This window comes from Tetrao urogallus (assembly GCF_951394365.1).
Source record: "Tetrao urogallus genome assembly, chromosome: 21".
In the NCBI taxonomy this organism is placed as follows: Eukaryota; Metazoa; Chordata; class Aves; order Galliformes; family Phasianidae; genus Tetrao; species Tetrao urogallus.
In genome coordinates, this window is record NC_136834.1 from 1,498,619 (window position 1) to 1,523,341 (window position 24,723).

General features: G+C 40.5%; 1 protein-coding gene across 4 annotated transcripts in view; it reads left to right on the forward strand.

Moving 5' to 3' along the window:
• VPS13D (vacuolar protein sorting 13 homolog D) overlaps positions 1 to 24,723 on the forward strand; it is a gene marked incomplete at both ends in the record, with an annotated part of 84,409 nt that overhangs the window by 24,164 nt on the left and 35,522 nt on the right. For 3 of the 4 annotated variants that reach the window (XM_079545628.1, XM_079545629.1, XM_079545630.1), the window contains 32 exons: positions 1,032 to 1,297; positions 1,386 to 1,519; positions 2,487 to 2,642; positions 3,600 to 3,822; positions 4,076 to 4,150; positions 4,827 to 5,033; positions 5,223 to 5,312; positions 5,987 to 6,127; positions 7,328 to 7,450; positions 7,944 to 8,018; positions 9,731 to 9,836; positions 10,188 to 10,340; positions 10,902 to 11,037; positions 12,144 to 12,191; positions 13,283 to 13,433; positions 14,051 to 14,261; positions 14,877 to 15,124; positions 15,404 to 15,595; positions 16,196 to 16,322; positions 16,621 to 16,763; positions 17,365 to 17,495; positions 17,759 to 17,934; positions 18,071 to 18,194; positions 19,051 to 19,286; positions 20,051 to 20,159; positions 20,373 to 20,530; positions 20,845 to 20,953; positions 21,952 to 22,131; positions 22,281 to 22,397; positions 22,745 to 22,894; positions 23,473 to 23,622; positions 24,392 to 24,488. In XM_079545628.1, coding sequence (XP_079401754.1) covers positions 1,032 to 1,297; positions 1,386 to 1,519; positions 2,487 to 2,642; positions 3,600 to 3,822; positions 4,076 to 4,150; positions 4,827 to 5,033; positions 5,223 to 5,312; positions 5,987 to 6,127; positions 7,328 to 7,450; positions 7,944 to 8,018; positions 9,731 to 9,836; positions 10,188 to 10,340; positions 10,902 to 11,037; positions 12,144 to 12,191; positions 13,283 to 13,433; positions 14,051 to 14,261; positions 14,877 to 15,124; positions 15,404 to 15,595; positions 16,196 to 16,322; positions 16,621 to 16,763; positions 17,365 to 17,495; positions 17,759 to 17,934; positions 18,071 to 18,194; positions 19,051 to 19,286; positions 20,051 to 20,159; positions 20,373 to 20,530; positions 20,845 to 20,953; positions 21,952 to 22,131; positions 22,281 to 22,397; positions 22,745 to 22,894; positions 23,473 to 23,622; positions 24,392 to 24,488 — 4,742 coding nt within the window. The remainder of the gene's footprint in view (positions 1 to 1,031; positions 1,298 to 1,385; positions 1,520 to 2,486; positions 2,643 to 3,599; positions 3,823 to 4,075; positions 4,151 to 4,826; positions 5,034 to 5,222; positions 5,313 to 5,986; positions 6,128 to 7,327; positions 7,451 to 7,943; positions 8,019 to 9,730; positions 9,837 to 10,187; positions 10,341 to 10,901; positions 11,038 to 12,143; positions 12,192 to 13,282; positions 13,434 to 14,050; positions 14,262 to 14,876; positions 15,125 to 15,403; positions 15,596 to 16,195; positions 16,323 to 16,620; positions 16,764 to 17,364; positions 17,496 to 17,758; positions 17,935 to 18,070; positions 18,195 to 19,050; positions 19,287 to 20,050; positions 20,160 to 20,372; positions 20,531 to 20,844; positions 20,954 to 21,951; positions 22,132 to 22,280; positions 22,398 to 22,744; positions 22,895 to 23,472; positions 23,623 to 24,391; positions 24,489 to 24,723) is intronic. The other variant, XM_079545631.1, reaches the window with a different exon arrangement.

Here is a 24,723-nt window from a genome sequence, read left to right on the forward strand (position 1 = left end):
ATTAAAACAAATGAACAGCAACAGCAAAAACATCCTGGGTTTTCCTGTGGTCCTTGATCCAGTATCTGCCTTGTTGGGAGGCTTGGCTTAGCAGAGCCTGATCTGTTTTATGAGTGATGGGTTCATGGAATTTTCTTCCCAAATGTTTTGCTATCAGATTTTAGCCACATAAGCACATGTTACATTTTTATTGGTGAGAGCATCCTTGGCACTAGATGGAAGCTATTGCAGAGCTCTGCAGTTCTGTTCTACTGGTTCATGCCTTTTGGAGATATCCTGGAGAGCCAGGGAGTGTTAAAGGGTTCTGCTATTGGAAGCAACACAGGCAGCCTGCTTCTCACAAAGGAATGACACTTCTTCAGAGATTTAATAGTCTAGAATGTCTTGGATAGAAAATTGTTTCATGGAGTTTAAGCACTTATTTTCCAGTTAGCATGACCAAATGTAATCGGGATCGTGAAGTCAGACAGCTTTAGTCTCCCTAACCTATTCAGGATGTGATACTGAAGTAATGGTGGGCTAGCATTATTTCTGGATTGCAGAGAAGCTTCCTCTGCTACAAAATGCTGTCAGAGTGAGAGAAAACACATTGTGAGTCTGATCTTTCACAGGGGCATGGAGCCAGGGCTAGGCTTCGTGTGCAGTGTGTTAGCTTTGATACTGAACAGATGTAAAACAATGATAATAACAGGTCTGGTTAAATGAACACTGAGATTATTGATATTAATTTGCACTGTGCAAAAGAATAAAAGGAGCTCTTAGAGTTTGTTCCATCATTTTTCAGTTCACCTTTTGTATCGCTGCAGCTTAGAAGCTGTTTCTTGCAGTTGAGCTGTATTAGATTTCTGCATGTACAGCAACTTAATGAATTTCAATCTGCTTAAAAACTTACTTTTAAAGGCCAGACACTTTCTGAATTATATGTACCCATATAAAGTTCCATTTAGTTGTTAACTCTACTACTCTACTTCCAATGTTTTAAATAAAAGCAAAATATGAAATTTATAACTATGCTTCTCTGTTTTGAATAGGTCTACTAAGGATTCCTCCAGTTTCACAGTAGTACTGAACAATCTCCGTGTGTTCTTAATATTTGACTGGTTGTTACTGGTTCATGACTTTCTGTATACTCCTGGAGATACCAAAAAGAGGGAAAATGTCCTTTCTTCCCGGCAACGCACTTACAGCAGTGAAACAGGGGTGGTTCCAAAAGCAGTGAAAAGTGGAGTGGTTACAAAACGTTCATCACTACGCGTGTCTACAGAAAAACAGCTGGAAGTTAAGGTCAACGTGACAGGTAAATGGGTTCTTTATTACAGTGCTTCACAAGAGCTTAATGGTATTTAAGATTTTCTTCTTATTATTCATCATTCTGTTTTGTTAAGGAACCGAATTTGTGGTCGTTGAAGACATGTCTTGCTTTGATACGAATGCAATCATTTTGAAGGGGACCACTGTTCTCACTTACAAGCCCAAGCTGTTGGATCGTCCTTTCTCTGGTAGTTTGTTTGGCATTGAGGTAAGTAGAGATAAACTTCATTTTGTAAAATCTCTCAAATTAGACAAATTTATGGGGATACTTGATGTACATATATAGCAGGAGTAGTCAGTAGATTATATCTAAGGCATGTTAACTCCCCATCAAGTGCTCTAGTAGTTTTGAGTGAACTTACATTGTTGTGCTTGAAATGCTTGACTGTAATTTCAAAACACTGCTAAGAGTTCAGCTTCCATACATCAACTGGCAAATTAGTTGGAAGCTGGGGCTTGACTAGATAGGCACAAGTCGACACGTCCAGTAAAGGCCTGTAGGCTGAGATCATGACTGATTTGCAGAGAATAAGCAGTACCATGTCATTGGAATATACACGAGTTGGAATTTGGAGTATGTGAAGTGATCCTTGAGTCCTGTTCAGCAAAGTCAGACACAGCTGGAGAGAGCTGTGGCCAGGTTTGGGAGAACTGACTTGAAGAAGCTCTTAAGAATATAGGAGTGCAATGAGAACACTGAGTGCTGTATGAAAGTATGTAGTTGTAGCTGTATAAAAGTATGGAGTATAAAATATATCTGGCATAATATATCAGCAAAGCCTAAAAGATTTACTCCATCTAGGAAAAGAAGGCTGGGCAGAGGCGTGATAAATCTTAAATGATTTTTGTAGACCAAAGAGCAAAGCACTTTCCATATCTGGGGTGGGAGTAGTGGAATTAAGCCCAGAAGTAAATAGTTGGTTGGGTTTCAGAATCTTTTTTTCTTGGGTTTACAGAATTACAGGTCATTGGGATAAATTGTCTGGAAAGCTTTTGGAGCTGCTCTGAGAGTTCACAAAGGAATTGCTATTGTCTGTAGAGAACAGTTTGGCTGTAGTTCATATACTTTTTGTGTTTGAGAATCAATCTTTGATTTCAAAGCCCAAGTATGTTAGCTTGCACTTTCAGATTCTAATTTCATTATTTTTTTTTTTTACCCACTTTTTAACTTTCAGGTATTTTCATGCCGGTTAGGGAACGAACAAGAGACTGCACTGTCAATTATTGATCCAGTCCAAATTCAGGTGGAACTCGTTGGGAACGCTTCCTACCCGAGTGGCTCGGGGCTGTTGGATGCTTTCAACAGTGAAGATTTCCCTCCTATTCTAGAGGTAACATCAGAGGGCTGAATGAGGCTGTGTGCAGTGCAGAACACAGTAACGTGACCTTATACAGGTTTCTCATGCAAGAGAATCCAGTGAGTAGTGTCAGTAAGAAAGGAAGAGCAGTTTTTACTGAAAAGGGCAAAGACACAGCCATGCGAAAAATGCTGGTAGTAGCAAGGATCAAATGAGTTCTGGGATCTCTTATAGAAAATAACAGCAAGGGAAAAAATGGTGGGCATATAGTGTAGACTATTAGACTACTAATAACTGAAAGAAATAATTGTTTATTTTCTGTATCTAATAATTAGTGTTTTCTATTGTATTGAGGGGAAAAATATTTAGAAATTTCTTTTTCCTATTGCACCAGAGCATAATATTTTCCCCCACCTCCAATTTTTGCTTTAGATATTAAGAAGGAAATAACAGAAACGTAGTAATCTTATTACTGGAGATTTAAAGCATCTTCATGGTATGTTAGTATTAAATTTTGTTTTATCTTTTGCTGCCCAGAGAGGCTGTGGATGCCCCATCCTTGGAGGTGTTCAAGGACAGGTTGGATGAGGCCCTGGGCAGTCTGGGCTGGGATTAAATGGGGTTGGTGGAGGTTGGTGGCCCTGCCTGCAGCAGGGGGATTGGAGCTTGATGGTCTTTGACATCCCTTCCAACCCAGGCTATTCTGTGATTGTATGAAAATATTTGTTACTAGCCAAAGTATACAAGAGAAGTGAAAATACAAAATCATAGAATCATATCTCATATATGATCATGTATATGATTAGATCATATATGATCTAATCATATCTCAAATCATAGAGTCATATATCATATATCATATAGAATGGCCTCAGTTGAAAAGGACCTTAAAGATCATTTAGTTTCAACCCCCGTGCTGTGGGCAGGGTCACCAGCCACTAGACTGAGCTAACTGAATCTTATTTTTTTGTTTTCTTTTGTTTTCATTAGATTCAGTTGCAAGCATTGGATATTCGACTGTCCTACAATGATGTCCAACTGTTCTTAGCAATTGCTAAATCAATTCCTCAACAGACAAGTGCAGCTATGCCTGAATCAAGTGCATCAGTTGCCGAGAGTACTAGTAACCCCACTTCATCACTGGTGGCTGAGCCTTCTTGCTTGACAAGTGAAAACAGAGAGATACCTAAACGTGTGTTGGATCCTGTTCTTGGTAGGTTTTTAACTCTCGTAACTGCTGCAACTTACTGTTCTGTTTTGGTGATTTGGTGTTTTGGCACACACTTTTTTTTCTTTTTTAAACCAGCACCTGTTCTTATTCTTTTTCTGCTTTTTTCTGTTCTTACTCTTTTTCTGCAACTTAAATGAAGTAAAACCCATTTTTCATTCAGGTGTATTTTATTTTAGAAATAAAAACACCTAGATAGCTGTCAAGGGTTTATAATTGGCTGAGTGTTTAATTGCAGAGGTGCAGCTGGCTCGCCTTCAGGACTTGGGATTCAGTATGGAAGACTGCCGCAAAGCTCTTCTGTGCTGCCAAGGTAAGCTCAGGTATTCAGAATGGGCCTTTGGGTTCTTCCTGCTACCAGACTTTCAGACTGTAAGGCAGCTGATGGGCAGGCAGTATTTCCTTCTCTGCTTCACTTTGGCCTGTTGTTACCCACATTAGCTCTGTGTTGACGTCTTCTTAAGCATTCTCATTTCTCTGTCCTACTAAATACCACTCTCCAAGGGTTGTTCTTGGCTCTTGAGATGTCATCTGGGGCACGTGGGTGGATTTCTCTGTTGTTTTTCTCTCCTGGTGTACCTGTTTCTTAGCATCATCCATCTCTGTAGAGCAAGTATTTTCATCTCTGCCTTATGAATGATATATTTTACTTGTGCATACAATACATGTAAAGAAAATGAAGGTTCATTTCCTTAGGCACTGTCTTGTTTCCCACCTTCTTTATAGGTTTTTATAGCATTAATAAAGATTCATATTATGTTAACGCAGTTTGCAAACATCAAACACAGTCTTTCTTCTTAGAAAACACCGTTGTGTTTGTAATCTTACCACATGGGTGTGTTTGAATAGAGCACATTCAGGGTACTGTTTGTGTTTTGCTACGCATTCTAAGGGAGAGGCAGTTAATTTGTTAAATCTATGTGGTTTTCACATCACCATCTACTTTCTAAACGGAACATCCTTGTTCTGAATGTTTGGTTTTATTTAAGGTGACTTGAAAAAAGCAGCAAGTTGGCTGTTTAAGAATGCTGAACCTTTGAAATCACTTTCCTTGACGTCCTCTGGTCGAGACAGCCAAGGGATTGTGCCTTTTCAGTTCATCTCTGGGGTGGAAATCAAGGCAGAAAGTATATGCATCTGCTTTATTGATGACTGCATGGACTGTGATGTGCCCCTTGCTGAGCTAACGTTCTCACGTGAGTGCCTGTTTTGCAAAGTGAGTTTTGCTATATATATATATATGCATGCATATTTGCTGTATATATATATATATATATGCATAGATATCTGTCATATACATAATGACAGAACTTTCCATTCATTGCTTATTAACAATGCAGTAGAAACTTGATAATGTTTGTTTTGCATGTTTGCTTTTCTGGCAGGTTTGAATTTCCTCCAGCATTTGAGGGCCAATCCTGAAGGTAGTGCTCACTTTACCCTCTCTGGAGATTATTATAACCGTGAGCTTTCAGGTAAAATACTTGGGGTTTTGTTGTCTATGTAAGTTTAGGAAAACAATCTGGTGTCCTACAGGAGCCTGAAATCCATCTAATGTGAGATGAATACAAGGGAATGCAGTGTGGACACAATCCTGGACAAGATAGCTTACCTTGATATGTGAAGGAAGAGTGGGGAATGTGGAGAGATTGCTGATAAAGAAGTTACACTTAAGTTTTTGCATTGCAGTAGAATCATAGAATCACAAGGTTGGAAAGGACCTACAAGATCATCTAGTCCAACTGTCCTGCCACCATTGCTACCCACTGAGCTACTAAACCAAGTTTCCAATTCAGTTTTCTAGTTGAGGATGTTAAAGAACTTGAGGGTACTGATGAGGCTGAAGGCAATAGATTGACATAGTAAGACCATTGCAATTTATATTAATAGAAACAATAATTTCCTTTTAGTGCTTCCCTCAGAAGTGCAGCATTTCTGCAAGTCTCTACATGTGCTCTCCACTGGTTTAAGTGGAGGATCTGGAGCAGCTTTCTATTAATGACCAATTTGAACCTGTTGGTTTACAAGTTCATCTTGAATGCAGGGACCTCATTATTGGGGTTGTATTATTAAACTCTTAGGTATGTAAGCAGCGTTCCAGTGTGGCCTTCAACTTGTAACACACGTGATGTGTTGGGTTTATTCTCAGGCTGGGAGCCATTTATTGAGCCATGGCCATGCTCAGTTTCTTGGCAGCAGCATGCTTCAAGTCGCCTCCACCCTTCCCGATTGAAGCTGGAAGTAAAGGCCAAACACCGTTTGGATGTCAACATCACCTCTGTCTTCTTAGGTATGTAGGAATATTCCCTGAGAGCATCGCTGTACAGTCTTAATTTTCACTTTTAGTACTAAAACAGCAGGTAGTTCTCATTGAGCCTTGCTGGTGTCCCGTGGATGGAGGGAGGGAGGCTTGGCACGAGTCCCCAGATACTTGAGATAATATTGTACACAGGTGTGCATTTAGGCAGCCTGTATTTTATCAGATACTGTGAAAGTGTAAAGACACGAGCTACATACTTTAGAAGTTAGTAGGAATTCTTTTCTTGGTCGTATGAATTCTATCAGATTCATATGTTTCTTGAAATTTCTCTATAATCAGGAACAGGCTTTCATCTAAAGCTTTCCATACATACAGTACTTCAAAATATTTTGTTAAGCTCATCAGTTTTCATTGCATTGAGAGGCATAGTGGGGAGCTGCTTATTTTCTGCAGTCTTTGAGAACTGAAGTTTTCAATTCCCACCTCAGCAAATGAAAATGTTTTGTTCATCATTAACTCAGACTTTATGGGCGTTTCTGTGTTGTGAGGCTGTGAACGTTGCTGAAAGATTATGGCTTCTTCTGCATGCAAATCTGTATAATTTAATAGTCATAAGTGCAGAGGGCTGAGCCTTCAGGTGAAAAAGAAGAGCCTTCCTTGTTCCTTGAATATTCATTTGTTTCTCCAGCAAGGTCTGTGAGGTTGTTGGAAAGAGGGAGGTAAGGTAGCAGGAAAAGACAGTCACCATCAACTCCTTAGAGTTCCTGTGATGCTTTTTACTACTAGCAACAACAACAGGCTGGTTTGATTAATGCTGTTTCAGAGCACTTAATTGGTGTCTTCATATTTATGGAGGAATAGATGTATACCTCTTAAAAAGAAAAGAAAAATGGAAACTGCTTCCAACACAAAAACATCTTCAGATTAATTGCCTTTTCAGAGAGACCTCCTATGTTGCTCCTGGAGTATCTTGAAAAATAGGGATTCTGCTGCATGTTTAAAAACAGAAGAGTCCCTTAAGAATATAAACATTTGTTTCTGAAGACAGCACTGTGATTTCATGAGCTGTTATGTCTCTAAATTATGTAAGTGGGTCATAGGAAAAGCAGTGAAATAAAAGCTTTCCCATTAAAGTGGAGCAGGCTTAGGCTTATGAATTTAAACTACTTTTTAACTGCTCTTCTCTTGGCCACTTTGCAGACATTTACTTTCTGTGCTTTATTCTTCTAGAACAGTATGCAAGCACCAAGCAGTCATGGATGGAAGATTACTGTAAACAGGACAAAGAAGAAAATGCAATCAGTTCTGAAGAGCGGATGGGCTCTTCAGAGGATTCACCATGTTTTGGACAGAGTATGATGTTAATTAATCTTTTTTTATTTGAAACAATCCTGACAAGCACAGTCATTTGTCTAATGTATTACAAACAGAAGTATTAGGCCTTCACAGCATACAGTGAATTGTTAGAGGCTATCTGGCCAAAACATTAAAAATCCTGTTTTCTGTTCAGTTTTTCCATTCTTTAATAACAAAAATCTTCACTGCTTCTCTTGAGTGAGAGCTTGGCCCTGTAGTTCTGCTTCCTGTTTTAATCACGCTTTCACAGCAGCTCTGAGTAAGAGCACATGGGATGGGGCAGCTCTTTCATATTCTCCTCTCCCACTATTAATTCTGGAAGAAGTTTTAGTAACTCAAATACCAACCTCACATGAGCAAATGGGTGAAGAGCTGTACAGTGACTGCAAGCTGCCAGCTGTCCCTGTCCTCCTGCTGCATGATGGGGAAGAGTCTACCTTTATTTATGTGGTTTTGCTTACCTGCTAACTTTGTCTTTCCTGTCTGCCAGGCCTTCCTCTTGTCTACCTTAGAACTAGGAGTACAGCCAGTTTGACTAACCTAGAGCATCAGATCTATGCTAGAGGTACTGTATAGCACAGAGAGAATAAAAGCTGCCTTTTTTTTTTTCCTTTTTTGGAAATCTGTACAATAAATACTGTGGTGTATGTGTGAATTGCCAGTAGAGCGATCTCTATATTTTAAAAGGAAAAAACCACAAGAGTTTTTATGGCATTTCATCCCATCTATCACCTTAAGGTCTCCTCTGAGCCCTTCAGCAGAGAAGGGAGGAGCAGAACTGTTCCTTTGTGGGAAGACTCTTTGAGAAAGGCTATATGAATTGTTGGCTGCACAATATCCATTTTCTGAGGTATCTTTCAGGAAGATATTTTATTTTTGTGGGAAAGAAGCATTTATTGCTTGGCTTTTTGTGGGCACAGCAACAAAAGAAACAGCTAAATGAATTATGAAAAACTCCTTTTTTTGATAAATCTTTTATTTTCTGGTGCTGGTCTCAAGATGCAACTTTATATTATGTTTTCTTTTGAAAATCGAGCCACAGCCCAAAAATTCCTTTTACACACACAAAAAAAAAAAGAAAAAAAAAAAAAAAAAAGAGTAGCCTGCCAATTAAATAGCAGAGTAAAGTTCATCTGACTCCTGGTTGTGATTTTGTTGAACCTGAAGTAGGCAGAAAATGACATGAAGTCAAACTACACCAAAAATACAAATATTTTTAAGTTGCATTCAGCAAAAATAACCCAGTGCTTCCATTTTAAAGAATTCAATTTTTGTACTTTTGAATTGAAAAGGACCTCCTTGGTGAGATGTAGAGTGATCAGCTTCATGTCTCCATCAGCACAGTGAGGAGTAGAGCCGTTTGTTGTCCTTCGTTTGGGAGAAAGCTATGTGCAGCCGTCAGGAACTCCTTCACAAACACCTCCCCACCTGCTCCCCCCTCTTCTGCCTTCGTACACTTGTGCTTCAGTTATTCTTGGTCAGATGCATGGCTGCATGATATACTGGAACTTAATGGAAGTCATCCTTTGGAGAGAAATTCTGTGAGGCATTTAATTCCTGTCTTTGAGCAGCTGATTTAACGTGTCTGCCTTCTGTCAGCTCTCATACAGAAAGATGTATGTGTTCAGGGAGCAGCCGTTTATCTTCCCTCCTAAGTAGTTGCTGGGATTTGGCAGGGTTTTTTTTTTTCCTGTCCAAACACAGTAAGTATTTTCACAGACGTGATGTACAGCAGCACAGAAGAGGAGAGTAACACTTGGGTGCTTGTTAGTAATGCATCCTTGAGAAATGCCAAACACTGTAGGTGAAGTTTCCTGTTCAGAGAGTTTTGCAGAGCCAGCACTTTAGCAAGACCAGATTACCTCTGGCTGCAGTCTGGTTAGCGCACAGGGATTATATACGTGTCCCATTTTCTCTTTTTTCTCCTTTTCTTTTCCTTCCTTTTTATTTTCTTTTTTCAAGTTGACTAAACTCAGTTCCTCTGATGTTCTTAAACCTATTACCAAGGCCAGCAGATGACGCAGGGAAAGATTTTGTACCATTTCTAGAGCAGTTAATAAATAAAACTTTAAGTGGTTTGAGTAATCTGCTAGGCCATTTCTTAGGTCTGCTTTTCTAGACGTGGTACTGATTGTGGTTCTCCAGCCATTGTCTCATCCTGTGTCTGCATCTGCTGAATCTAGATGATCTTAAAGGTCCCTTCCATCCAAACCATTCTATCATTCTATGGATATTTCTTTCATAAGCATTTAGACAAGTCTTTATTCTGTCTTACAGCTGAAATGAAGACCCCAAAACGCAGACAGCCATTTGTGCCCTTTGCTCTCAGAAACCATACTGGATGCACTCTGTGGTTTGCTACCCTCACTACAACACCCACCCGGTAAGAAGTGGGATCGCTTTGGCAATACCTGTCTGGCTTCTCTGGGATGTCAGCCAAACCCAATTGTCCTCAATTCTTCTGTTTTCTTGCTGGGATCTTAGCTCCCAGTCTTTCTTAGTCAGGAGCCTTTTCTTTGTCACTAAGATATTAATACTATTTTAAAAAACAAAAAGCTAATCAAGCCCAACTCCCACAACCTTTCTTCATAGCAGAGGTGCTCCAGCCCTCATCTCATGGCTGCACTCCAACACTTCCACATCTTTCATGTGTTGGGGGCCCGAAGGGTATGGTTCTGTTTACAGGGCTGGGATGTGCTGGAGGCTCCAAGTCATGATGTGATTCTCTACACAGGGCTGCACTGTCTCACAGTGGGAGTCCAGGAGTTGTTCCTGAGGAAAATGGGACGTTGCTGGATGATGCCCATAATGTCAGTGAGTGGAAAGAAGTTATCACAGGGGAAGAAGTTCCATTTGAGTTTGAAGCCAGAGGGAAACTCAGACACAGGTGAAGGGGTCAGGCTGCAAAATGTGCTTTGACACACTCGTATGTAGTGTATAGAATCATAGTTACGAAGATGCCAGTAGATAGTAAATAAAAAGGGATTAAAAAAAATATTTTAATGTGGTGTTTTTTTTTTTTTTTTTAATATTTAAAACTCTCTATGTAAGTGTGGAGTTATCAGTAAGCAGCTTGTCTTCTGGTAGGTGGAAGCTATTCCTAGGTGTGAGTTCTGGTTTAATTGTTAAAACGTTTTAGAAAGTTTTGTATGTGACAGGGGGAGGAGGGACTTGCTGACGTAAGTGTTGTTGGTGTTAAGAACTGGCAAACAAATATTTCACGTGGTTTTGTGTTTAATTTTGATGTAGTCATACTTATCAGTGTTGAGTAGGGAGAGCAGAACAAATCAGGTCCATAAACGGAAAAATTCTTGAGGTTTTTTTCCTTAAGTGCTAAATTGGTGAGATTTGTTTCCTCATTATGCAGAGGATGTGTTTTATGTGAACTGTTTGGTATTCACCCTGTAAGAGAACACTAAGTAGTAATTTAACTTAATCTAATCTGTAGGCACACGCATGATCTGAGGATTCACCAGCTGCAAGTGAGAGTGAATGGCTGGGAAGAAGTCAGCCCAGTGTCTGTAGACAAAGTTGGAACCTTTTTCCGCTACGCTGCACCAGACAAAAATTCCTCCTCTTCCACTGTAAGCTCTGATTTGAGGTGTGAGCCTTAACAGAAATAGGTTGAGAGTAATGATGCCTACAAGGTTTTGGTGTGACAACTGCTCCTGCATTGCATGAGATTGTCCTCTTTTGAGTTGATGTGAGCTGGGAGTGAAATGGTGAACTGACAGTGTTATGTACAGCAAACAAACCACAGGGGTAGCCAGCATTTAGCCTGCATTTAGCACTTAGAACTGCCAATGACAGAGATAATGTATTAGGGACAGAGCCACAAAGTTGTGGAGTTTGAGCTTCAAATCAGCACTGCAGGCCAGGCTGGATGTGGCTCTGAGCAGCCTGGTCTGGTGATTGGTGACCCTGCCTGTGGCAGGGGGTTTGAAGCGAGATAATCATCGTGGTCCTTTTCAACCCAGGCCATTCTGTGATTCTATAATACAGCAGCTATTTTTATTTCTTTCATGGCAGGAATGCTTTCTCTGTGGTTGATTTACTTAAAATTAACAACATTGGCAATTCCCTGAAAGCCTGGAGATTGTTGAAATGTGTGGCAGCTTGGACCAAATATACTTGTCATGAAGGAAAAGCACAATTGCAGTAAGCAGCAGGCTGGCAGGCAGTTGTGATTGAGACTTGGTGATAGAAATGGTTGTGGAGTGTAGAAACTAGCTAAGCTTTAAGGTTAGCTGCTGTAGAGAATGAAAGCTGAGGTCTTTTTGGTACAAAATAGGATTAGAATTTATTATTATTACCACTAAAAGGAGCCATTAGTCTCTTATTTGGGTAATTCCTGATGGTTTCATGTTCAAGTGTATAAAGCATCATCTCTGTCTGCAACTTGGTTTGTGAAAGAGAAAAGTACAAATAAGCAGGAACTGCTATTCAGGAACATCTGTGGGTAGTTAGTTTTTAATGAATGCTCTTGCTTCAGCTTCATTCTTCTTTTAAAGCAGTATTACAATTAGATTAAGCTAATATAGCTCTGATGTCTTCAAAGTCGTGTTGAAAATGAGAAAGACAAAGTAATGACAGCCCTTAGTTTATTTTTCTGCAGTAATGTTCTGTGTTGCAGCTGACAGTAATATCTTAAAGTGAACACTTCTGTCTTTCCTGTTTGTTTTCCTTCCAGCTTGGAAGCCCAATAAATAGAACAAACATAATTCATCCACAAGTTTATGTAAGTATATATTTTCATTTTTTGAGAGCTATTGGAGTAAGACCAGCATAACTGTACAGGTGGACTGGCTTCTGCTTTCGCCACAGGAAACAGAAGTCAAGTTCGGCTGTGACAAGGTTCCTCAAATGCCAGTTTTCACAGTCTGAGCAAGCACTGGAGCTAGACGTGTGCCCATGTAATAAAACTCTGACTTGGAACAGCAAAGCAGTGCAGCCTGTTACCTACTTTGCTGAGAAATTTGGAGCTGTTGAGCTCAGTCTCACTTCTTATATACAATGAAATAAGTGCCAAGTTTGAAGTTGAAGTCTCTGCTGCTAATTCTTACGAAGATCATACTCTGTAGTTCCAAAATTTGCTGGTCTGTTTTAAGGAACCACAGAAGTAAAATTGTTCTCTGTTGCACAAACGTTTTGGCCTAAATAAGCTGAGCAAAAGAGTTCCAAGTACGCCTCTTTGGAGGCTGCTGAAGTATCTGCCTCCTATACTACTTTGTCTTGTCTAAACTTAAAATCATGTGTTCCCCAAATCAGTGTACATAAATAGGAGGGTCATAAATCATACTTGGGATGCTAAAAGCGAGACTATCTAAGAGCACAGCCAGAACAAAACACTGATTTGGGGAAATGAGGCTGTATTGAAATGTCTTCTCTGCAGAGCTTATTGAACACGTTAGTGCATGCATCTGAAGATGCAAACAGCATCTGCTGTTCCTGCTCTTGCCAGCACAGATAATCTGGGTAACGAGCTCTTGATATTCCTGTTGAATAAGGCTTATGATTAAAACTTCAGGAATTTATAAAATAATGTACTTGGATTCTGTGATTAATTTCTATATTCTTCTTACTAGGGCTTGTATCCCTTTGAGAAAGATACTGAGTTAAATGTTTAGAAATGCTTCCTGATTGCTTGACTGTGTTCTGGAAAGAAGACACAGTATTACATTATATTGTTGTGAGACTGCATGTACTGTGGGTGCTGTACTTGGTTGCACTCCCTTCACATATTCTCACTCCAGCAGTTACTGCAGTATTGACCTGTCCCTCTGTTAGATACCTTTTATTACCTTCTATTGCTTTTCTGCTATCTTTCAGTTTTCTTCATTGCCTCCTGTGCGTGTGGTGTTTGAGGTAACCATGGAAGGCAGTGCTCGGAAGGTGATCACTGTGCGTTCAGCCTTGATTGTGAAGAACAAGCTGGAAACACCCATGGAGCTAAGGCTGGATAGTCCTTCTGCTCCTGACAGTGAGTGCTGTATGCTCCTTCCACGTGCAAAATCTTCACCTCCCTGCTATGGAAGATTTGTTGCTGCCTGTAACAGCTAACAGCAAAGTCAGCTTCCGTGGTTGGGGAATGGGTGTTGTTAAGAACAGCAACTAAAACTAGAGAAACCAGTAGGATTTTCCTTATGGTCCAAGCAAACAGGGAGAGCTGAGACTCTGTAAAGATGGATTTGAATTTCTGTACATGCTGTGTTACACCTTTTAGCAATAGGAGGCTTAAGGGGTTGGCATGCAGAGGTGAAGTCTAGAAATGTAGTGACGTGCTGATAATCTACCAAGAATATAATGAATGAGATCTTTTGGAAGAAGCATTACTAAAGTATCCAAGGAAGAACTTGAGCTCCAGCAGATTTCAGATTTACATCCTTAAATTATTCCCCTACCAGAATAAGTAAGGCTTAGAACAGCAGGTTGATGCTTGAAACATAGGTAAAATAGCTTGTATTTCACTTAAAAATGTAACTTGTTGCTCTAAAAATTTATTAGGACTTACTATTTGAAAACAATTTTCAGTAGAAAATACCTTTCAGTGAAGGAGCCCAGTTTGTTCTTAGTGTTTTCTTTTCTGTTTGGTTGCAGAACCTGTAGTTCTTCCAGCAGTTATGCCAGGAGATGCCTTTGCTATTCCGCTGCACCTCACGTCTTGGCGTTTACAAGCCAGGCCAAAGGGACTGGGAGTCTTTTTCTGTAAGGCTCCAATTCATTGGACTGATGTTCAGAAGACAGCAGAAGTTTGTAGCAGCAAGCGGGAGTGCCATTCCATTGAGTCTGAGAACAGCCGCTTTTTCAGGTTGATTGAAGCCCTGGTTGTTTCTCTGTAAACTGTTTTCTGGCAATTTAAATGCTGTGTAACTCAATAATAGGAAAGAAAATTCGTAGAGGTAGAAGCTTCTGCAGTTTAATGGGATGTTTTTCTTGGTCGCTAGCATAATAAGAAAGCACTGAATGTATAACTATTTCTGCAGGGCTCCTTAAGGCCCATATGGCAGAACCTGTTAGCAAACATCTGAGCATAGAATCACAGAATGGCCTGGGTTGCAAAGGAGCACAGTGCTCATCCAGCTCCAACCCCCTGCTGTGTGCAGGTCACCAACCAGCAGCCCGGGCTGCCCAGAGCCACATCCAGCCTGGCCTTGAATGCCTGCAGGGATGGGGCATCCACAGCCTCCTTGGGCAGCCTGTTCCAGTGCCTCACCACCCTCTGGGGGAAAAACTTCGTCCTAATATCCAACCTATAAAATCAAGAATTTAAGACCATTCCCCCTTATTGGTTAGTGCTTTATTAATGCCTATTGTAAAGGATGAAACATTAGAAAATAGTGTGGACTTCCTGTAAAAAGGCAAGATTTGGTTATTCCATTGAGTTCATTGGTGACTTCTGACACACACCTGTTTGTCTTCACAGATTTTGTGTGGCAATCAAGAAAGAGAACTACCCTGATTACATGCCCTCCAGCATATTTTCTGACAGTGCTAAACAGATTTTCAGACAGCCTGGCCATACTATTTATCTTCTGCCAACAGTGGTGGTCTGTAACTTGCTGCCTTGTGAACTTGAGTTTTACGTTAAAGGGATGCCAATCAGTGGCACACTGAAACCTGGCAAGGAGGTGGCATTGCACACAGCTGATACATCTCAGAACATCGAGCTTGGTAAGAAGCTTTATGGAACAGGAAATGCTGGTGTTTTCAACACAGGCTGCACTTGTGGTGCTTAGGCACTAATTATCCTTAAGCAGAGTTCCTGTACAAAACATTTTGCTGCTTGTGACTTAATGAGGTTAGAGATCTTTGCATGGAGTGGTTTTACAAGTTAACGTGGGCAAGCTATGTGAAATATTCAGAAAGGGCAAACGGTGGGAAAGTTCAATGGTGTACTTTAATGCTTATGTGCCTTCTGTTGTTTCTGTTGTTCTGTTTGCTAATTCCCAGGAGTACGGCTAGAAAACTTCCCAATCTGTAAAGAGCTGTTGATTCCTCCTGGGACACAAAACTATATGGTGAGGATGCGATTGTATGATGTCAACAAACGCCAGCTGAATTTGACCATAAGGATTGTGTGTCGTGCAGAAGGTTCTCTGAAGATACTCATTTCAGCACCATATTGGTTGATCAACAAAACAGGTGAGTTTTACAGCGTCTTCTTTCAGAAATACAAGGATGGAATTTGGAAATGAAGATTTCATGCAGTGTTTCAGTTTGCTTTCTAGACAGGGCTTTTAAATTCCCCTTCAGAGGAATTAAAATTGCAGGAAATATACTACAGTGCCAGTAGTTGGTGTTATAAGTGTTGCAACAGATAACTTACAGTGGCTCTACTGCAGACTTTAAACACAGATAATTTAGTAGTCCTTATGTAGCTGCAAACAAATTGGCATAGGTTAGACTGTTAACAATGTGGTTTTCAAAGGCTGAAATGCCTTCAGAAAGCATGAGTTCTTCAACAGTAAGTTGCAGTTATTCAAGAAGCTTACACTGGTGCTGTCAGAGCTGCAAGATCCTTTTTCACTTGTAGACTCCGTGCTCACAGCTATGATGGCTTTACTCCTTCAGCAGCTCAGGTGGAGATTGTGGATGCAGAATTGGAGTGTGTGCAGACTAATGGCTGACATTCCAACAGGAGAATTTTAGGCTGTTCTTTAATGGGAACAGCTTTTGCCATTCTCATCTTGAATTCTTGTGAGAGTATGATTTGATAACTCATTTTTTTGTGTTTCCTTAAAGGATTGCCACTCATCTTCAGACAAGATAATGCCAAAACAGATGCAGCAGGGCAGTTTGAAGAGCATGAACTTGCTAGAAGCCTCAGCCCACTTCTGTTCTGTTACGCTGATAAAGAACAGCCCAACTTGTAAGTTCCACTGAGAGAGGAGCAGAGGGGAGGAACCTTGTTAAATAGGACTGTAATTGACAGAGGATGGTGTGCTGGGATGTTAGTATAGATGGCAGCTAACAGGGAAAGCTTTTTCCTAAGATCACCTGCTGAGTAGTGGTAGCAGTCACTTGGAAGCCCGCGTCCAGCAGAGGTGTGGTGAAGGATTTTGGACAGCAAACTTGTCAGTTATTTTATCTGGCATCAAGGAGGAAACCTACTTTTTCCTTGTCACCACCTGATCCTTTCTTTAAATCTGTTTTCTTCTTACCCTTAGCTGTACGATGCGGGTTGGGAAAGGCATCCATCCTGAAGGCATGCCTGGCTGGTGCCAGGGCTTCTCCTTGGACGGCGGTAGCGGCGTCAGAGCCCTCAAGGTGATCCAGCATGGAAACCGACCAGGCCTCATTTACAACATCGGTACGTGCTGTGTTTGAGAGACACTGTGGAGCTGCAGAAAGGAAACTTGTTTTGCTGAAGATTTGTGAGGGTCTGCAGAAAGGTGTTAGACAAGAGGTATCCTAACAACTCACACCTCTGTATTCTGAAATTGGTTTCCCTAAAAAATTGGTTTTCAGTGATTTTTATTTTTGCATTTAGGCCTTAGGTATTGTATTTACAAAGTGTTCTTTCATTTTGTGGTTCTTTATCCCGCTGTACACTACTTCTAAGTACATCTCAAATCCCACCTCAGCACTATCTCTAATTATATTCAGGTGTCCATATGCTTTGTGTATTAAAAAGGGGAATAATTACATTGATTTTTCTGGTCTTTTGAAAAGAGAGGATTTTTTTAGTCTTGGTGCTTATTATCTCTAAATTGTACTTGAGATACAGGGGGTAACAGGTACATAAAACTGCATTTCCTGTTAATATTTCACAGGAGCAGATGGCATGACAGAAACTGTACATCTCAGAAACTCACTGAAAATAATTGTTAAATATCGTTTGAAAGTTATCTTTAGGTTTTTTTTTTCCTTGTGATTAACAGCATTTTTTTTTCATTTGTGTCTGTTACCAGGTATTGATGTTAAGAAGGGCAGAGGGCGTTACATTGATACCTGCATGGTGACATTTGCCCCCCGTTACCTTCTAGATAATAAGTCCAGCTATAAGCTTGCCTTTGTTCAGAGGGAATTTGCCAGAGGCCAGGTAAGGGCCTTTATTTCTGTTCCACCTGGAGTTAGGCACAGCATCTTCTAACTGCAAAGAATACAGACGTTATACCTGAAAGTATTCTAGTCTGATTGCGAGGACTTTTTAATTTGTTACTCTGATTTCGAGCATTCACCTACCAAAATGATTGCTGTGAGAGGTGTATGGGTTTGAAGGCTGCTTTGTATTTGAGAGGTGTATGGATTAATATTGTATTTTTCATGCCCTTAGGATATTTATGTCCTGATTTCTATTACCAGGGGACATCCAACCCTGATGGCTACATCTCCACGCTGCCTGGCTCCAGCGTTGTGTTCCACTGGCCACGCAATGACTATGATCAGCTGTTATGTGTGAGACTGATGGATGTCCCAAACTGCATTTGGTCTGGGGGATTTGAAGTCAACAAAAATAACTCGTTCCATATTAATATGAGGTAGTTATTGTATGCAAGTATTTTGTGACGTGCTTCCATTTTTTCAGTGGTGACGTTTGCCCACCGTTGAACACTCAGAGATGCAATAATGCCCGTCAGAAACCCACCTGTCTTGCACTTGCTCTTTCTTGTTCAGGGACACCCTGGGAAAATGCTACTTCTTAAGGGTAGAAATTACTCTTCAGGGAGCCACGTACCACGTTGCATTCAGTGACACAGATCAGCTGCCACCACCTTTTCGCATAGACAATTTTTCCAAGGTAAAAGAGCAGAAAACCATGATCTTCTCATTTCTTATTGTTTTTTAATCTAAAAAGTAAAAGAATTATCTTATATTTCAGCTAGGGAACTGTCTAGCTTCTATAAGAAAATACAGTGGAAGTCTGTAGCAATGTGTATTTGCGTATCAGTAATTTTCTTCAGTTTTGTTCAAATAATAGTGCCTGTATTGTGTCTTTCATTGGTCTATAGAAAGCCATATGAGGAAGAGCATCGTAATGATGGGAAGGCTGTAATAGGACAGCAGTATATAATCTGTTCTGTGTTCTTTTCAGCACTTGGATAACACATAGAAAGAATTCAGGCTAATGATACCACTTCCTTTCTCTCTATCTTCGGACTTCTTTATTCAAACACAAAACTTTCTTGCTTCCCTCTTCTTTCAGACACGTTGGTTCCTCAGTGTAAAATGAGAATCAGTACTGAGCTGATGATAATGAGTGTGAGAGATGAAGAACAAGTTCCATATCAATGACTGTAAAAAATCAGAGAATTTGCTTTGTTTATTGGACAGTGACTTGCAGACTGCCTTGTGATTAGAACAGGAGACACAGCTCTTGATAATGGTTATTATTCTGGCTTTTGTTACTGAATTGCTCAATAAAACTGGGCACGTCTCCTAATTTTAATTGGAAAGGTTTGAGATGCTACCGTGGGACTAAAGAGTTTCTGAACTGAAGATGATGGTTAAAAGCAAAGCTGATTATTTCTGGTCCCTTTGAGATTATCTTTGAGGTTCAAATGGAGGGTGGGAAGAAAAGCGAGAGCACATTTCAGTGATCAACGCCTGAAAAATGAATTGGTGTGAAAGTAAATGCTTTTTCATTGCTGTTACAGGTCCCAATTGTTTTTAATCAGCACGGTGTTGTTGAGCCAAGGCTGTACACTGAGGTGAAGCCCATGACCTCCCTGGATTATGCATGGGATGAGCCCATCCTGCCACCATTTGTCATGCTGACAGTTAAGGGAGCAGGCTCCTCAGAGATTGTCTGCAGCATGAATGACTTCCAAGACAGCAAACAGCTTTATTATGAAAACTTCATTTATATTGCTGCTGCCTATACTTTCTCAGGGTAATTCATTAGATACTACACTAACATATTTTGGATGCTTATAGTGTTGTAAGCTGTTCTTACTGCCATTTTATACCTTCTGTAAATATTTCAAATTCAGTTAACTAGCTCAAGCAGCTAGCAGAAGAGTTGCCAAAATTCAGGAGTTCTCTGGCTGAGTTGTCAAGGTCTGGAGCCCCAGTACAAGAAGGACAGGGAGCTGTTGGAAAAGGTCCAGAGGAGCCACAAAGATGATCAGGGGGCTGGAGCACCTCCCTTATGAAGACAGGCTGAGGGAGCTGGGCTTGTTCAGCCTGGAGAAAAGAAGGCTGTGGGGTGAGCTCATTGCAGCCTTCAGTACCTAAAGGGAGCCTACAAACAGGAGGGAAGTCAGCTCTTGGAAAGGGGAGATAATTGCAGGACAAGGGGAAATGGTTTTAAGTTGAGGGAGGGAAGAGGTTGGATGTTAGGGGGAAGTTCTTTGCTGTGACAGTGGTGAGGTGCTGGAACAGCTGCCCAGAGAGGCTGTGGATGCCCCCTCCATCCCTGGAGGTGTTCAAGGCCAGGTTGGATGGGGCCCTGGGCAGCCTGGTCTGGTGTGAAATGTGGAGGTTGGTGGCCCTGCACGTGGCAGGGCGTTAGAGATTCATGATCCTTGAGGTCCCTTCCAACCTGGGCCATTCTGTGATTCTGTATATCTTGCCTGATTTTTTATGTCCTTGTCTTGTTCTATAGAAGCCACAGCTGCTCTAATTCAACGTGCTGATGATTTCTTGGTGTTCTAGTTTACAGGAGACTAGTGTAAGACCTGTTGCTTCGAACAGAGATGCTGCATATGCAGAGCTTGTCCTTGATGTTTCTCCAAAGACACAACGAGTTATCCTGAAAAAAAAGGTACCAAGACATGCTTGATTATATTGAAATGCTATTGCTCTGTGATGAAATAAAATCAGATGCTGGTAGAAGGGAAAAGAAAAAAAAAAAAAAAATGTAATCATAGTACCTTGCAAGGTTAGTTATAATTTATAGCATTCGATAGGAAAACAGAGCAGTAGTATTTGCTCTGTATTGCTGTACTCATTGAAATCTTGAATTCTTTTGCAACAGGAGCCAGGAAAACGATCCCAGCTTTGGAGGATGACTGGCACAGGAATGCTTTGCCACGAAGGCTCCTCTGTTCCTCATAACCCTCATAAACCTTCTCGGTCTGTGGAGTCTTGTATGATTTTAGATATTGCTGGTCTGGCAGCCGTCACAGATAACAGGTATTGCAAATATACAGTTTGCAGTGAGTGTACAGTGTCCTTGAAAGTGTGCTTTACCTGATGTTTTCTGAATAAGGAAAGCGGTTATTGTGAAGGCCTGTATGAGCTGAATGTTATCTGGTATCGGGAACAGACTTCAAAGTCACTTTGAGATAATCCACGTTCTTCAAAAATCAAGGTGTAATGAATATTTTTTTCAGCAGCTTTTTGTTAAAACACTGGAGAAGTGAGATTAGGGAAATGAACAGAACACAGCAATGAAACCAGGAAGTTGGGATGATTCTAAGTGTGGGTTTGTTGTGCTTTCATTGCAGATATGAGCCCCTCATGTTGAGGAAGCCTGATCGGCGGCGCAGCACCACCCAGACGTGGAGTTTTCGTGATGGGAAGTTGACCTGTGGTATTCATGGACTGGTTGTCCAGGTCAGTACTGCTTGTACTTTGAACTTGTTTTGACTCTTTCTCTTATAGATAACAGGAATTTGAGCTTGCTATTGAAGAGAAGTTCTGAGTCCAAAGTTTGGGTTATAGAGGTGACCAGACCTACACAACAGCTCGTGTGTTTTAAACAGTAGTTCAAAAGTTCTTATCAATTAAAAAGAATTAAATCTTGCTTTATTAATTTGAAAGTAAATAATTAGAGAAATGATAGTATATGATTGTTGAAAATTATCAGTATAATGATAAATAGAGTCTCAGTGTTCTCGTGGAACCAATTTAGAAATGGTGCACTGTCAGCCAATACCACTGGTTAGAGTCAGATTTTGTTAAGGAGTTTTGCTACTTTTAGATACTTCAGCCATTTTTACCCATTGCCTACAAGCAAAAGTTAAATAAATTATGCTGCATATTGTTGAAACAGCAAACTACGTTTGTGGCAGAATATATTATTTCTGGATATTGCATTGATAATTCTGTGATCAAATTAATGCACCATAGCAAGTTAATTCTCAGTTTGCAGGAGTCCAGAAGGCCTGCACTGCTGCATTAAGAGGCCAACACCACGAGGATTTTAATTCCCACCTGATCTGTAATCCAGAGTTCACCTTTCCAGTTATCTGCTGTGTAGGCTATGATTTCAGTAGGGACTTCCATTGTTGGATCATGATCTGAGCGCTTCAGTGTCAGAGCATGAAGAGAGAATGATCTCTGATTGTGGCTGTTTCTTCTAGCTGTCAGGCTGATTAAAGGCAAGTTACCAGAAGCTGTGGTAATATTAAATAGTATTACTGCTGGATTGTTCCTCTGAAGAGCAAGAAATTTGTCATTTCCCTCACCTGGGACTGAGTTTCAGACTACTTCTCTTTGGATGGAGAAGTAAAACACGCTTTAAATTAATGTATATGAACATTAGCTGAAGTTCTACCTCTCACATCTTGTTTTTTTTCTGTTTTGTTTTTGACTTCTGTTTCTTTATGCAGGCAAAGGGAGGAATATTAGGTCTCCATGATGGAGCAGAAGTTGTTCTTGGTCCAGACACTTGTATGGAGCTTTTGGGGTCAGTTCCACCAGAGCAGCAGTTCATAAACCAGAAGATGAGGCCGGGCTCAGGAGTGCTGGCTGTTCGAGTCATCCCAGATGGGCCAACTCGGGTTCTGCAGGTAAGAGTCCTTCATTAACCTGAGTCTAGTTTTATTATTTGCTTGTACTTGAAGTGCTTTTATGCCTTGCATCTCTAAATTCTTAGAAATAGCTGTTGTTTCTGTATAGGAAAATGATCATAGTAGTAATTTGCTTTGGTTTTTATTAGATAACAGATTTTAACCAACGCAGAAATGATCGTTTATCTGGTGGAGGAGATGAATTTCCAATTACAGAACAAGATCTACGCAAATTAAAACATCCAAACGTGGAGCAAGAATTAGAGGTAAGATGCTACAATTTGTATCTTTCTGTTCTTTTTTTTTTCTCTCTGTTAGTTTTCTATTTCTTCGAGGTTGTGTGGTGAAGTTTTGGTTTGGTTCATTTTCGCTCTGCTGTTCCCTTTTGCCCATGAGAACCTCTTGCTATGAACGTGTGCTTTTTCCTGCTAAAACTCCTTATTCTTAAATGCTGGGTTTGTAAGTCTGTGATCTCCTTAGGAATTAATCATTAATGACCTGTTCAGCAGCTCAGGAGGTGACTCTAAAATAAAACTTCTTTGAAGTACATATTCACCACCGCAAGGATTTTTCCAAGGTTTTTTTTTTCCTTCTTCCAATACTCTTTTTGCAGGTGCTTGTGAAATTGGAAGGCGGAATAGGATTGTCACTAGTCAACAAAGTCCCTGAAGAGCTAATATTTGCAAGCCTCACAAGAATTAATGTTCACTACACGCAGATGTCAACGAGTCAGGTGCTAGAGCTCAGCGTGCAGGATGTGCAGGTATTTGTTGTTATGAAACAAATATATTTGTTTGTGGGTCTTCTGGAATGCTGGGAAGTGTTTAGATCTCTTAATGAGATTTCAATTCCTTAACATCAGAAGTTTTCCTTAGCATCAGTTCTGATCTTTCATTGTCCTCTGCTTACTGATAGTTTATATGATGTATTTGCTCCATGTTATTAATTTCTAATTGTTTGGTAAGTTAGATTTTTTAATTTTGATACTATGTGATGAAAAATCATCCACTGAAAACAGGAGTCCTGATGCAGAGTATCACAGTATGAGGCACAGAAACCTCTTAACAGTTTGTTTTCCAAGCAGATTTTGGTTCTGACTTCAAAGTTTTGCCTTTGTTTGCAGTTCAATCTTTCAAACTCAGGATGAGCAAACTAAACTGAGCACTGTGATACCTTCTACTGAGTCACTGGAATTCTATTCCCACTGTGCAAGATTTCCTTCAAGGAGTGCACATGCTCTTGTAGACTCAATAAGAAGTGGATACTCCTGAGTTAAAGAAGCTTGGTTTTGCTGCTTGTTGTCACTTATTCTTATTTTCTTGCCTATCTTCCATGCTGTAGGTGGACAACCAGCTCATTGGCACCACGCAGCCTTTTATGCTCTTCCTGACACCACGGATGAGTGAAAATGAGCCCATGGAAACTGCTCCTGCAGTGCAAGTGAATGCCATGAAATTCCCCAGTAAGAATGCACTGACTGATATATACAAGGTAAAACACAGCCTTTTTGAACCTTTATGCCGTGCCTATTTCAGTCTGGTTAAATGATTCACCTGTTCTTAATTTTTACTAGCAATCTGAGTGAAATCATTTGTTCAATGAGGTCTGAAGCACTCAGTCCACATTCTCATGTTCATAGCGTTTGAAGCTGCAGTGCAGTGATGAACAGGATTTAAAAAAATAAGCAAAGATTAGTGAGATCACTGTAAATGTCCATCACTTTATTTCTCAAGCCAGTTACTCTCTTCAGAACTGGTAGGTATTGTGTAGTGAAGCCAAGGGTTTGTGCCACGTTTCTGATGACTTTACACAAGGTGCTGCCATCCCCCTGGTAAGGTGTCATCCTGCAGCATGAGCTCTGCTTTATGTACTGCAGCAATTGACGTTGTTGGGAATTTTATCCACCAACTGGAGTTTTGTGAGGGCAAAATATGTGGTTATCAAAACCACTTGGAATCTCCAAGTGTGTATTTTGACACTTGAAAACCAGCTTGTTTCAACTGTTGGAATCCAGTTTAGCATCACATCCTGAAGTGTTAGTATTGGGTGCATTTCAACAACAAAAAAATCCAACCATCTGCAGTTGTAGGTGAATTCAAGTGAAGGAAGCTACCAAAGGCATTTTTGAAGATGGAAATGTTAACACAGTTCCATTCCATTGAAAATACTGTTAAATAGAGCATACAGTCCTATTCAATTGCTTGCACAGATTGTACTCCAAGTGCTAATACTGCAAACTGAGACTTGTTTATCTGTTTAGCATCTGATGATCACTGCTCGAAAGTTCACAGTTCAAATTGAGGAGAAGTTGCTTCTGAAGCTGTTGAGTTTCTTTGGCTATGCTCAGTCTGAATCAGGTATGGCACGAAATTACCAGCACTGCTTTTACAGTCTGTTCTGATCTTTGCATATGAATGAAGTTCAGAATACCTGGTGAGCTCTCAGCTGCTTGGAGACTGGCCCTGCTGGGCAGAGCTGGAAGGCTCATTTCTCCATGGCCCCAAGCTGTTCGTGTGTGCTGTGCTTGTTACAGTGTACAAGCAACGATGCAGTAACTGGCATTGTGCAGTGTGCAGTGGCTAAGCCATACCT